The 15,250-nt window shown below is 38.1% G+C and overlaps 1 protein-coding gene across 1 annotated transcript in view; it reads left to right on the forward strand.

The window, feature by feature from the left end:
* LOC127557565 (carcinoembryonic antigen-related cell adhesion molecule 20-like) overlaps positions 1-8,290 on the forward strand; it is a 46,991-nt gene extending 38,701 nt beyond the window's left edge. Inside the window, exons 8-12 of the mRNA XM_051990877.1 lie at positions 618-691; positions 1,141-1,205; positions 6,100-6,126; positions 6,826-6,921; positions 8,029-8,290. Coding sequence (XP_051846837.1) covers positions 618-691; positions 1,141-1,205; positions 6,100-6,126; positions 6,826-6,921; positions 8,029-8,082 — 316 coding nt within the window. The 3' untranslated portion in view covers positions 8,083-8,290. The remainder of the gene's footprint in view (positions 1-617; positions 692-1,140; positions 1,206-6,099; positions 6,127-6,825; positions 6,922-8,028) is intronic.
* The last annotated feature ends 6,960 nt before the right edge of the window (positions 8,291-15,250 follow it).

The raw sequence follows: 15,250 nt of genomic DNA on the forward strand, positions 1-15,250 counted from the left end.
GATCCCAGAATGCCAAGGACCTCTATGGTACCACTCAGTTCTCATTCTTGAAGCCTCCTGAGCTATGGGAGAGGCTGTGAATGATAATAGTTTCTGATGTTCTTATTCTTTGAGGTTCATGAAGATTTTTCCTCACTGGGGTCAGTAGTGTGCACTCTGGATGACATAATATAGATTTTATGCTCTTCCATTTTACAGATGGGGAAACTGAGGTTCAGAAAGGGAGAGATCATCTTCTTAGGATTTACCATAAGATGATGCCTCTGGGAGCATGCTGGGGGGAATGGTGTGGGATATGGCTAGGGGGTGGGAAAGCCCCACATAAATTCTGGGCTATGTATGTAGAGTAAGGAAGGAGGAGCATGTTGGGAATGTGCTTTGAGAGTTTATAGCCATGGTCTGGGTTTCAGGAAAGAAATGGCATTAGAGGTGGCTTTGGAGGACAGGGAGGATGATTAATCTGCTCTCCATATTGTTGTCTCACTGTCTTGTGGCTAGAGGAGTCAGAATATCCGGGCCTGTTTTCTTATTTTTTTTGTGCTGGGACAGAGTATTCAGTATTCCATGGGGGCAGTGACAGAATAACCATAAGAAAACAACAAGAACGTTTATTTTAGGTGCCCAGAAAAGAAGTCAGGGGGACACATGAAAGGAGAAAAGATGAGAAAAACTCACCTGGAGCCCAATCTTGGTAAGCAGAGCCACTGATGGAGCAGTGTAAAGCCCTATCCCCCAGAAACTCCTCTCCCACCCCTCCAAATGAAGTTCTATTATCCAGGCATGGGGTGGTGCTGTAGTAGATAGAGCAAGTGCTCTGGAGTGCGAAAGACCTGAGTTTAAATTTGACCTCAGACACTAGGTAGATGACTGGGTTAGTTAAATAACTTCATTGCCTCTCTCCCCAAAACAAAACAACAAAAAACCTGCAGGCACCTGTATTCTAGTACTAGCTCCTATCACTAATTTACTCTGTATGATTTAAAGTCCCTTTACCTCTCCAAATCTCACTTTTCTCATCTGTAGAATGGGAGGGGCTGAACAAGATAATCTCTAAGGACTCTTCTAAATACAGAGGCCATAATCTGGTCTCACATGAGTCACTTCTTGCTTCTGCATATATTGAGTTTTCTTTCCCTCCAGGGCAGTCGGAATCTGTGGCAATAGATACCTTAGGATCCAAGAGACCAAGAAACACATCTGCACAGGTTAGGCAAACTTTCTGTGGTGCCCTTCCCATCTGCAAAGTTCTGAAAGTTCTCTGGGGGCCCCTTTCCCACCTGCAGAGGTTCTGTCATAGTCATCTGCCAATATCTGATGGTTTACAACTCCTGCTCTGGGCTGCTTCTCTGTCTATGGCACTTGAAACCTTTCTACATTTACTCCTTTACTCCCTTGGAGTCTGTTTATCTCTCCCATATACCTCTGGGAAATACACTGTTATTATCTTTTTAAAAACATTTATTTCCTCCAGTTACATGTAAAAAACTACAACATTTTTTGGTTATATACATACTTTTTCTCCCTCCCCCTTTCCCTCTCCCTCCCCCTTTCCCTCTCCCTCCCCCTTTCCTCTCCCTCCCCCTTCCCTCTCCCTCCCCCTTTCCTCTCCCTCTCCCCCTTTCCCTCTCCCTCTCCCCCTTTCCCTCTCCTCCCCCTTTCCCTCTCCCTCCCCCTTTCCCTCTCCCTCCCCCTTTCCCTCTCCCTCCCCCTTTCCCTCTCCCTCCCCCTTTCCCTCTCCCTCCCCCTTTCCCTCTCCCTCCCCCTTTCCCTCTCCCTCTCCCCCTTTCCCTCTCCCTCCCCCTTTCCCTCTCCCTCCCCCTTTTCTCTCTCTTTCTTCCTTCCCCTCTTCTCCCTCTTCCTCTCCCTCCCCATCTCCCTCCCCCTCCTTTCTCTCTCTTTTTCTCTCACCTTTCCTTACTCTCTCCCTCCTTTCCTCCCTCTCTCTCTCTCTCCCTCCCTCCCTCCCTTTCATTCTCTCTCCCTCTCTCCCTCTTTCTCTCTTTCTATATTTTCTTATGAATCATGTTGGAAAAGAAAATCAGAACAAAAGGGAAAAATGAGAAAAAAAAGTGAATAGAGCATGTGTTGATTTATATGCAGTCTCCATACTTCTCCCTCTGGATGTTGATGGTGTTTTCCATCCAAAGTTTATTGGGATTGCCTTGGATTATTTAACTGCGGAGAAGAATCAAGTCTGTTAATAAGCCAATCATCATCACACAATCTTGCTATTGTGTTACAATGTTTTTCCTGTTTCTGCTTGTTTCATTCAGTATCAGTTCACATAAATCTTGGCCTTTCTAAAACCAACCTGTTCATCATTTTTATAAAAAAAATACATTACTTCCATCTGCCATAACTTATTTAGCTATTCCCCATTGATGGCTATCTACCCTTTTTCTAATTCTTTGCCACCACAAAAAAAGCTACTACAAGCATTTTTGCACATGTGGATCCTTTCCCCTCCTTTACGATTTCTTCGGTATGCAGACCCAGCAGTGGTACTACTGGATCAAAGGATATGCACAGTTTTGTAGTCCTTTGGGCATAATTCCAAATTGCTCTCCAGAACAGTTGGATCATTTCACAAATTCTACCAACTATGCATTAGTATTCCAGTTTTACCCCAACCCCTCCAAGATTTATCATTATTTTTCCCTGTCCTTTTAGCCAATCTGAGAGGTGTAAAGTGGTACCTTAGAGTTGATAGAAAATCAACTAATTTTCTATCAATAGTGTTTTCTAGTTTTCTAATCAATAGTGATTTAGAACATCAAAGCATAGATGGATTTAATTTCATCATCTGAAAATTTTCATATCCTTTGACCATAATCATTTAGGAATTACTTATTCTTATAAATGAGGCTGTTATCAGAAACATTGGCTATTATTTTTTCTCCAGTTTCTGCTTCCCTTCTAATCTTGGCTGCATTGGTTTTGTTTGTGCAAAACCTTTTAAATTTAATGTAATCAAAGTCATCTAATTTGATTTTCATAATGTTCTTTAGTTTTTCCTCTGACCACAAAATTCTTCCTTCTTCACAGATCTGAGAAGTAGTCTATTCCATGGTCTCTTAATTTACTTATAGTATTACCTTTTATTTCTAAATCATAAGCCCATTTCAACCTTATCTTCATATAAAGTGTTTTCCAATTTTCCTAGTAATTTTTGTCAAAAAGTGAGTTCTTAAACCAGAAGCTGAGGTCTTTGGGTTTATCAAACAGTAGATTACTACAGTCATTGACTATTGTATTGTGTGAACCTAACCTATTCTACTGATAGACTGCTCTATTTTTTAGCCAATATTAAATGGTTTTGATGACTGCTGCTTTAAAATATAATTTTAGTCTGGTACAGCCAGGCCACTTTCATTTGCATTTTTCATTAATTCCCTTGAAATTTTTAACCTTTTGTTCTTCCAGATGAACTTTGTTATTTTTTTTTTCTAGCTCTGTAAAATAATTTCTTGACAATTTGGTTGATATGACACTGAATAAGTAGATTAATTTAGGTAAAATTATTATTTTTTATTATATTAGCTTGGCCAACTTATGAACACTTGATATTTTCCCAACTGTTTAGATCTAACTTTATTTGTGTGGAAAGTGCTGGTTTTGTCTTGGCAAGTAGACTCCCAAATATTTTATATTATCTATAGATATTTTAAATGGAATTTCTCTGTCAATCTCTTGCTGCTGGATTTTGTTGGTAACATATAGAAATGCTAATGATTTATATGAATTTATTTTGTATACTGCAACTTTGCTAAAGTTAGTTGTTTCTAGTAATTTTTTAGTTGTTTCTTTAGAATTCTCTTAAATATACCATCATATCATCTGGAAAGAGTGATAATTTTGTTTCCTCATTACCTACTCTAATTCCTTTAATTTCTTTTTCTTCTCCTTGCTAAAGCTAACATTTCAAATATGATATTGAATAGTAATGGTCATAGTGAACAACCTTACCATTGATTTATTGGGAATGTTTCTAGTTTATTCCCATTACAGATTCTTGCTGATGGTTTTGAATAGCTGCTAACTTAACATTTTAAGGAAAATTCCATTTATTCCTATGCTCTCTAGTATTTTAAATAAGAATGGATGTTGGGTTTTGTCAAATGTTCTTTCTGCACCTCTATGATTTCTGTTAGTTTGGTTATAGAATGCTATCATTCAATTATGCTATCCTTATTTCTTTTAATTAGGTGTATGTTTGCTTTTGTTTTATCTGAGATTAGAATGGCTACCTCTGCTTTTTTGCTTTAGTTGAAGCATAATAAATTCTGTTCCAGCTTTTGACTCTTTGTGTATCACTCTGTTTCAAATGTGTTTTCTCTAAGCAACATACTGCAGGATTCTGGTTTTTAGTCCACTATACTATTCACTTCCATCTTATATGAAAATTCATCTCATTCACATTCACAATTATGTTTACCAGCTGTATATTTCCCTCCATCCTATTTTCTTCCCAATATATACTTTTGTTCTCTGTTACCACCATGTCCCTCCCTTAGTGGTGTTTTATTTCTGATCCATCCACTCTCAACTTGCCCTCTCTCTATCACTCCTCCTCTTTTCTTTTACTCCCTTTTCCTAATGTTTCTGTTCTCTTCTATCCATCCCTTCTCTTTTCTTTCCCCTTTCTCTTCATATTTCCTTATAGAGTAAGATAAATGTCTATTTCCAGCTGAGTGAATATGTTATTCCCTCTTTGAGCCAAAATTGATTAGATTAAGCTTCCAACAATGCTCATTTCCCTCTCTTCTTTCTCTTTATTAAAACATGCATTTTGTGCCTCTTCATGATCTAATTTATCTAATTTTACCTTTCCTTTCCTCTTCTCCTAGCACAATCCCTTCTCCACCCTTTAATGTCTTTTTCTTTAATATCATCGCATCAGAGTCAATTTATACTCACATACTCTGTCTATATTTGACCCCTCTAACTGCCCTAATACAAGATACAGTTCTCAAGAGTTACGAGTATCATGTTTCCATCTAAGAATGTAAACAATTTAATCTTTGTTTTTTTATGTTTTTCTTGAGTCCTGTGTTTGAAGATCAAATTTTCTTTTTAGTTCTGCTCTTTTGAATAGAAATGATTGAAAGTCCCTCACTTCACTGAAGATCCATCTCTTTTCCTGGGTAATCCTGACTATGGCTTCTTGATGCTTGAATTGTTTTTTTCTGAGAGCTTGCAGTATTTTTATCTTGAGATAATAGTTCTTGAATTTTGCAGCAATGTTTTTTTTTTTTTCCTTGTGAGCTGTCTTTCCAGAGGTGATTGATGGATTCTTTCAATGACAATTTTGCTTCTGGTTCTAGTATATTAAGACAGTTTTCCTTGATGATCTCTTGAAAGCATTTTTTTTTATCATGGCCTTCAGGTAGACGAATAATTTTTAAATTGTCTTTTCTGGATTTATTTTCTATGTCAGCTATTTTTCCAATGAATCATATTACATTTTCTTCCATTTAAAAAAAAGTTTGTTAGACTGATTTTTGATGTCTCATAGATTCATTAGCTTCCATTTGCCTAATTCTAATTTTTATTTTAAGTTTTTTTTCAGTTATATTTTGTATCTCTTTTTCCATTTGATTAATTCTACTTTTCAAGGTGTTGTTTTTTAGGTGGATTTTGTTTTTTTCATTTGGCCAATTGTATTTTTAAAGGAATTGTTTTTTCAGTCAATTTTTATGTTTCCTTTCCTAAGCTATTGACTCTTGAATACCTCTTATTTGTTTCTCCAATTTTTCTTCTACTCTCTTATTTGCCTTTTTAAATCCTTTATAAGCACTTTTTAAAGTTCTAATCTATTTTGAACTGGAGAGTGGTCTCATTCCATCAGATTCTGTTCAGAGGCTTGGTTTCATATGGTTTTTGAGAGAAACTGGGAAATCTCGAGCAGCTTCCTGGCTTCATTCCACTATCTTGGCTCTGTCCTCAGAACTCTCTTGCCCTGATATTTTCAACCCCCAAATCTCACTCTCTCTACTGCATAGGACCAAGAGCTCTTGTTTTGGTAGTTGGTCTAGATGAGAACTTTAAGTTCAACCATCCTCAACCTCTGATGTGAACACTTTTTGTTTATCTTCCCAGGAACCACCAGAAGACCTTATCTATGAGGTATGTTTAGAGGGCTTATAAGGAAGGGGTCCATAAGGGGTCTTCCAAGCTTCCATTCCAACCTCCATTTATCCACTTAGAAGGAAGGTCTAGAAGTATTGGGGCAGGAGTGGGAAGACAGATGAAAATTCAGGATACTCAAGTTGGAATGAACTATAGAAGTCAAAGAAAAGAGAACTAGAAGGAATATTGAAAACCTTCAGTCCAAGTTCCTTAATTTATAGTTGAGGTAACTGAAGTTAATAGAGATTAGGTGACTTGTCCAGGGTCTATATAGCTGGCATACTGCAGAGTTAGGATTTATATGCAATTCTTTGCGCATCTTTTTCTAATGCTTAGAGGAGGATGATTTATGCATTGGGCTGATTTATGACCCAATGACTCAAATAAGAGTTTCTGCTTCAAAAGTCTAAGAATTTTGTGATTCTAAACCATTCCCTCATTCTAAAATTCTGTGATGCTAAGGTTCTATAATGTTAAAATATATTAATTTGAGATTCCCTGAGGCTATTAATTTTAATATTCTGAGTTTGTATATAAGATTCTGATATAATTCTGGGATATCTATATATCTATATCTATATACATATATATATATATATATATATATATATATATATATATGAATTCCCCTAATTCCAAGATACTTGGAATCTTAGACAGATTGTTCCCTTGAATCTTTTCTTCTTTATTATACAGAATAAAGCACCTGCCTATCATAACCAATCTCGTCATCAGGCATTTCTCTCACCACTTGCCAATGATCAATTGCACAAAAAGGAGTCGGTCTATGAGGTACGTGTGTGTGTGTGTGTGTGTGTGTGTGTGTGTGTGTGTGTGTGTGGAAATGGAGTCTTTGAAGCTGATGATAGAACATTGTCCCTGATCTCTACTGACAATTTTGACAGGATAGCCAAAGTCTGATGTTCATAAGGTGGGAGGTGTGACTGCTAAAATTCTCTTTTCCAGTCAGAAGTTATTTGAAGGCTTGTATTTAGTTCATCAGACACATTTTGGGAATGATACTGACATGCTGGAGTAAAGGAGACAACTGGACAGGGAAAGGACTGAAAATCAGATCATGCAAAAATGGATTGGGGGAACTGGGAGATTAAGAATGGAGGAGAGAAGACCTAGCAGGGACATCAGCATTATTTTAAAGACAGTGGGTTGGGACTGCCTTGGCATGTAGGGAGTTAAAAGCAGGGAAGGCAGACATTCTGTCGAGGGGGACTCCTACCTTGGGCGAAGAGGGATAGTGTTTATTGGTCTCTAAAGAAGCTTCTGATTCTTACATTCCCACATAATTTTGGATTCTAAGAACTCTTCTAATTTTGGTATTCTATGTCATAAAGTCTTCTAGAGCTCTGACCTTCCATGTTCTATGTTCTTAGATTCTTTTCAATTTTGCCATTCTATATGCTCTCCTCTAGAGTCCTCCCTCCATTCTGTGTTCTAAGTTCTTTCTTTATTCTGATATTCTAAGATTCCTTTTAGCTGTAATATTCCCTATTCTAACGTCATCCCCCAGCAACAACTTTCCCTCTTCTAAGGGTCTTGTCATCCCTTATATTTTCTGTTTTAAGAATCCTTCTAACTCTGACATTCCCTGTCCTAAGGGTTCTCCCATCTTTGAAATTTTCTGTTTCAAGGACCTTCCCAGTTCCATTATTCTATTCATCTATGACTTTCAGGTTATATAGCCTTTGGGTGACTTCTGTAAGATATCTTTTTGTATTTCAAGGTACTTGGTAAAAGGGAATTAGAGACAACTTGGAGAATCAAACCTTGGATCAACCTTGTCATGTGAATGCTTCAAGGTTTCTTGCCCTTTTCACCAGAGTGGTTAACAGGGGTGGGTGTAGGGACAAACCTCTTCTTTTTTTTTTTTCCATTTAACAGACACTGTCATCACCATATGAAAATATTTATTATGCAATTGACCCAGTTACTTAGCCTTTCCTCCACTTGGATTCAGAAGATTTGGACTGGAGTCCTAATTCCACCATTTACTTGCTATGTGATACTGGGCAGGCCATCTCTACTCTCTGGATTTCATTTCCCTTCTCAAAATGAATATAAAATTACACTATATTTTAAGCTTTCTGGGAGAATATCAAGGACTTTATCACTATAAACCACTGAATAAATGTCTATTGCTATATTATTGTTGTTGCTGTTATTAGTATTAATCTCCATGTTTCCAAGACCTCTGCTTGCATCCACATGAATCCTTCATTCTCTCATGATAGCTGCAGCTCCTCCCCACTTTCATCCTCACATCCCTCTCTGGTGAATTGCTCAATGAATTTCATGGCTAAACAATGTCATCACCTAGTGGCCAATCCTTCAGAAATAATCTCTGGAAGTCTTAGATTAGAGGCAAAGTGATGCAGTGGACAGAGCATAGAATTTGGAGTCAGTGGGCCCAGGTTCAAATGCTATCCCTGGTATGAGTGACTTTGAAGTAGTCACTTAAATTGTGTCTCAGTTTATTCTTTGGTAAAAATGAAAGAGATGGATCAAATGATCTCTTTTGTCACCTATTACATATACTAGAGCTGTTCCTTTTCTCTAAAATGAAGGGGTTAGACTAGATGATCCCTGTGGTCCCTTTTAATTCTTGATGTCTGAGATGACAGTCATACTCCATCTCAAAATCTTTTCAGTTTTTCCAATGTCTGTACTTTGCTGGAAGAGCCTTAGAGAGCCCAGGGCCAGTTCCACAATAGGATGAAACAGGATGACAGATATCATTCATCACTTAGTGGTGAATACCTGATGAGGATGGGCCTCTTGGAGGAAGACAGTCAAGTGGAGAGAAATCTTTACAATAGAAAAGATGACCATGAAGTTTCTTGTGGTTCTCTTTCTGCTTTTCTGTTTCTACTACCTGAAGTGGGACATGAATGTGAATTTGGGGCAGGGAATATATAGTTTCTTGTAGCAGCAGGTTGGGAATAAAATTTGTATAACCAGAATTACCAAGACTGGAGAAATCAGAACCAAGATTTTGAAAAGAAGAGAGATATGAAATCTCATAATCAGGGTGGGGGCCAGTTGCAGGTCATTTGGACCAAACTAGAAAAATGAGTCTTCCTCATTAAGCCCAATACCCTGTATACTGTGCCGCCCTTACTTGGCACAAGGGGAGATACAAGTCAAGTAAGAATCTATTTTTGCAAGAGGTATTAATTTTGGTGTTAATTTTAATTGTAATTAGATGTTAAGTATTAATTCTGTTTGGGGAAAAATTACTATTTCATCCTTTGGCACAAATTAAAAAAAAAAAAAACAACCAAACCTGCTGGGGGAAAAAAAAAAACCATTAGACTTTTGACTCCTTGCAAATGTGCTGAAATCCTATGGAAAATGCCATCCACATCCAGAGAGAGAACTATGGAGAGTGAATATGGATTAAAGCATAGTATTTTCACCTGTTTGTTTTTTCTTTCACATGTTTTTCATGTGGGGAAACAAGTATGGAAATAGGTTAAATATGTGCACAAGTCTTTAAAACATATCTCAGATTACTTAATATCTTGGGGAGATGGCAGGTAAGGGAGACAGGGAGAAAAATTTATGAAAATGAATATGAAAAATATTTTTACATGTATTTGGAAAAATAAAATGCTACTGAAAATTAACACAAAAAACAAAGATTGCAACTGATAAAATTCCCTCCTCCACCGAAAAAGGGAAATCCTTTATGAAATGATGGCAGGAATGGAGTGAGAGGGACAAAGCTCAGAGGGAGGACATGTATTGATTTTTTTCCTCCTTTTAAATTATGACTTAATAGCCATCTATATGTAAGAACATTTTGATATATAAAGAAAAACAATAGAGGCAATGGGGACTGTCAACTTTTCTTAGGTCCAATTTTTGAAATGTGTATAAAATATAGCATGATCACACCCACATTGTACTGTCTGCTTGGGCCTTTCTCCACTTCCTTCTGCCTTTTGCACCCCTACCTATCCTATGTTTCATTGCTTGCTTCTTCCCTTTTCTTCTTCCCTTTCCTTTGAATCACTATCACTAGTTACCCACTTCCTCCAACCCTTTACCAAAACAACAAAAGTTCTCTTTTATACCAAATGGAGAAGACAAACAACAACAACAAAAACACCAGCAGATAATATGTGAATGACAAAGACTTTGGACCTCAGAGTCTGCCAGTTAGAGAACTGGTTTCAAGATTATGATTGTACCAACATTGTTGAAAACCCAAAGATGGGCCAATACATTGAAAGGACAAGGTACCAGAACAACAGAAGAACCCACTCCTTTCTGCTAATCCTTTAACTTTACCTTTGACATGTGATCCATAGCAAATCATTTAGACAGCATGACTTTCAGTTTTTTTTTTTTTTTTTTTTTTTTACAAGAGCTGTGTACCTGCCTCACAAGGTTATAATGAGGCTCAAACAGAGAATATCTGTAAGGTGTTTTGCAAATTTCAGTTGCAGGTGAGGATGTCAAATCTACCAGCCTTTATCGGTCTTCATTCTCCTTGACCTCTCTACAGCCTTGGACACTGTCCATCACTCTCTCCTCTTTGATATTCTATTTTCACTAGGTATTCAGGACACTTCTTTCTGCTGATTATCTTTCTTCCTATCTGACCATTCTTTAGTCTCATTTTTAATCTTCTATCAAGTCAAAACATCATATTCCTGATATCATTGATCCTATTTGAGAATGAATGATAAACAACAAGAAGCAATAGTAGTTGTCTCCGATGGGATTAGTCCCAGGGGGGCAATGCTGCTATTTCTTACTCTTCTTCCTCATTCATGTGGGGTGTCATATCCTTACATGTACAGATTCTATCCAAAGGAATATAAATTTTGGTTGCTTATACTTCACAAGGTATTTTGGGGTTTGGAGGCAAGATTTTTTTTTTTTTAAACTGGGACTTTTTTGAATCATGCAATTTTCATTTATGATTTCTTGAAATATAGCTCTGAAAAATCAGGTTTTTGTAAAACCCACTGGAATTCAAATGGAACTCCCTGACTTTGCCTTTGACTCCAAATGATTCTAGTTCTCATTTATTGGCCAATAATAAGCCTCAGCCCAAGAGTTTCTGTTCTGGCCAGAAACTCTGAACATTTTCCCCTCCCAGATTGATTCTTCTGTGAAGGCAAACTTGTTGAGAACCACGCCTAAGTGTGAAACCCAGAAAGCTTGTAAAGGGTTAAAGGGCTGTTAAGGTTAAGGGGCATTTGATTCTCTGAAAACTGCCATAACACACTTGAAGAAATTGCAAATCAGCTTTTACTGATGAACATGTTGCTTAATTGGGAATGAAATAAATTGGAGGCAAGAGGGAAGAAGAGAGAGGTCAGAGAATGCAGCTGCCTCTCAGTCTCCTTGTATTGTTATCATCCTCTCACATGAAGGGATCTATTCTGCTGATCAGAATTAGATTCCCAGCAGCCGCTAGCAGGTGGCTCCAATAACAAATGGTGCCCAGCGTGGGGCACAAGAAACACAAGAAACAAAGAAGCAGCAGTACTTGAGAGTTGTTTGTGAGTAGGATTCTCCCAGGAGAGTTCTTTCAGTAACCTTCAAGGAAGAAAAGGGAGAAGAGACCCAGTAAAACTTTTTCAGTTGCGGTAATTAAAATGGGCCAAAACATCAAAGGGCTGAGCCAGGAGACTGATGTGGGACTTAATGCCTTCTCTGACTACAATCCTGTTTCTCCTTTTGTCAGAAATTTTGCCTCCATGATGGACTATTATGATAGAGAAAAACACATCTCATAAGATTCAACAGCTGTTATAGCATTTCACCATGCAACCATGCAGAGGAATAGGACAGAAAAGATTTTGATAGTGCTGTTTGCATTTCTTAGCATGCTGACTCAGATAACAGCCATTGCACAAACTTACTGACCATGCTGTTGGGGGAAAAATAATCATGTTTCCATAAAACAGCAGCCACTAGCAGTGGCTCCCGTAACACAAACTAAACATTTTTTTACATCAATTCTTAACTAGCCTTTAACTACTGAATTCAAACTGAAACCTGGGAAAGGCCTTAACTCAAAAAGGCCAAGGTCTCCCACTGTGTCCAGGGCTATCCCCAGTCATCCTGATCTATGTCTTGCCACTGGACTTAGATAAGTGCAGAAAAGAGTGAGGCTGATGACTTTTCACAGTTCTGCCTCACTTAAATCCAAGCAGCAAATCAAGATGTCACCATCTTGATGTCATTAGTCTTCTTTGAGAATGTAGGAGAAACAACAATAAAAGGTTTCCTTTGATGAATCTCCATCTACATGATGTCAGGTGTTTGTAGATGTCCTACAAAACTCTTTCCTAAGACTTCCCTCACCTCTCTGTTGACTTCTGTTCTCACATCTTCAATTGCTTCTTGGGTATCTCAAGCCAGATAATAGACATCTTAAACTTACCATATTGAAAATTGAACTTCTTATCTTTGCCCCCAAACTATTCTGTCTTCCAAACTTCCTTATTAATATCTAGGGCACCGCTCTTCCCCCATTTCCTGATCTTGAAACTTAGATGTCTTTCCTAACTTCTCACTGTCACTCTCTCCTTCCTAATCAAATCTGTTACCAAGGTCTGCTGGTTTTACTTCCGCACCATCTATCACATATGGTCTCTTACCTCTCCTAAAATTGCTACCATTGTGGTGTAGATCCCAAGATCTTGCTGTGATGAAAGGCACAGGTATAGAGCCCATTATACTAATATGGGCAGAGTCAACCATGTACAATGCAGTGTGTAGAGCAGGTTGGGCTCCTTGGGAGCACCCTGACTTCCCAGGTTTCATCCAGCATGATCTCCTCTTCCTCTCCCCCTTTTTTCTCTCCTTGTTCTTCCTCCTCACTATTCTTTCTTTTCCTTCTTCTCCTTTCCTCTCCCCTGCCTTCCCTATCTTCGTCCCTCCTTCCCTTCCTCCCTCCTCCCCTCTTCTTTTCTCCCTGCCTTCTTTCCTTCCTCCCTTTTTTTCCTCCCCCTCCTGCTCTTCTCCTTCTCCTCTTGGGATCCAGCCTATCTAAGTCAGTTTTGTAGGAAAACAATTCCTCAGATTCATCCAATTAATACATGATTTGTATTGGCTCCTATGATTTCTCACTGGATTCTTCATGGTAAACAGGGCAAATCTGCTTCTCTTTTATCCTTCTTATTTTACACGCAGGAGAAGTAAAGAGGAAGCCAGTATCACAGACACAATTTTTGTTTCATAAGGACGAGGCTGATGAGTGGACAGGATGAGGCATCCTGCAGAGCTGAGAAAACAGACCAGAAGGAGATCTTGACCCTCAGAACCTCAGTTCCCTGGATTGTGGCCTGGGCAACCTCTCCCTGCTGTGTGACACATCCAGGGAAATGTGCAGGGCTGGGCTTTCTGCTGTCCTCTTGAACCCTCTTCCCCTTCCCCCACTAGGTTGAGGTCTCTCTCTGAGAGAATAATGGTTATAAAATATTAGGGTTGAGAAAGAGAAAGTCAGTCACAGGCAGTTAGTCTTTCTGCTCCGCACTACTATAAAAATAAAAAGCCATTTTGTAGAATTTAAAATGTTTGAGTTGGGAGGGGCCTTAAAACAGGGAATGTCAGAGCTGGAAGGACCCTTAGAACAGAGAATGTCAGACCTGGAGGGACCCTAGTGATGTGAATGATGAAATTAGCTTATTCTCTCCACTTTTAAAGGAAATGCTAAAAGGCTCATCTTGGGAATTTAGTTCTCCAGACCATCCTATTACCATAGTTAAGATAGCCTCGGATACCTACTAGCAGTGTGACACTGTATAAGTCATTCACCTTTACCTACCTGAGTTTCCTCACCTATAAAATGGGGATAACAATACCATCTCTCCTCCCAAGGTTGCTGTGAAGATTGTATGAGATAATACTTGTAAAACTCTTTGAAAAACTTGAAGTTTTCTATAAATATAGGCCCTTATCATTATCATTATTATCATTTTATTTCTGACTCTATTATTGAAGTCCAACAACTCAGCCAACTCATTGGTTCTTCCTAATTTCACCCTCCTCCCACCCCTATTTGTTTAATGACTCACTCCATGATCGTGTTGGGAATGGATGCCAAACTAAATCTAACTTCCTCACCATGGAAAAAGAAAGAAATTGCAACAGCAATATCAAACTTTTGATTCCTTAACTGTTCTCTACTCTTCATTCAGATCACACAAGCAGAGAAGTAGCATGGCCTTAGGATAAAGAGAACCTTGGATTTAGAATGAATGGACTTGGGTTTGCAGTCTAGTGCTGCTATTTCTTCCTCTAATTATTGTGGGCAAGTCACTTTCTGATCTTTGTGACTCACTTTCCCCTTCTGCAATATGAGGAGACTGGCCTCATGGCTTCTGAAGTGCCATCCAGTTCTATTTTTTTTTAAGCACCTAGACCATGGCCAGCTTCTTGGTTCTTTTTGATGACTAGCCATATAGCTAACCCTAACCCTAACCCTAACCCTAACCCTAACCATTTATTTCCATTTTTGGGTTCTTAAGTCTTGGAATAATTTTAATTTTCCTTCCTTACTCATAATGAGATTCTGTTCACTTAATCCCAGATGGAAGGGAGCTCTAAGTCCATTTAGTCCAACCTACAACTGAGAAAGAATTCTCCTGTCAAGGTTGCCATTTTGCCTATGTTTATTTGATCTTCTTTAGTTAAAAAAATCATCTTCATTGATAGAAAATAGAAAAGTAAAATAGTGCAATGTGGCCCATAAAAAGAAATTTAAAATAACAACAACAACAACAACAACAACAACAACAAATCATCTATTTTAGATAAGGAGAATAAGGAAACAACAAGACTTATCAGCTTGGGTCAGTGACATAATGTTAACAGACATTCAGAGGAAACCATTACTCAAGGCCTATTTTGCTTCTCTATTTTATATCAATGAAGTTATTATTTCCATGTTCCTTTGACTGCTTATATTCACTTGGAGGATCTGGGATTCTTTGTTTCCTGAATTCAGAGAATTGTACCTTTTTTCTCCCCTTTTCCAACTTGGAAAGAGACTAATCTTTCTTTCAATTAGAAATCAAATTACCTTATTTTGTACCTTGGTTATTTTCTTTTAATTAATTAGTTTTATTTGAATCCTTTT

Source organism: Antechinus flavipes, chromosome 3 (assembly GCF_016432865.1).
Source record: "Antechinus flavipes isolate AdamAnt ecotype Samford, QLD, Australia chromosome 3, AdamAnt_v2, whole genome shotgun sequence".
Taxonomy (NCBI): Eukaryota; Metazoa; Chordata; class Mammalia; order Dasyuromorphia; family Dasyuridae; genus Antechinus; species Antechinus flavipes.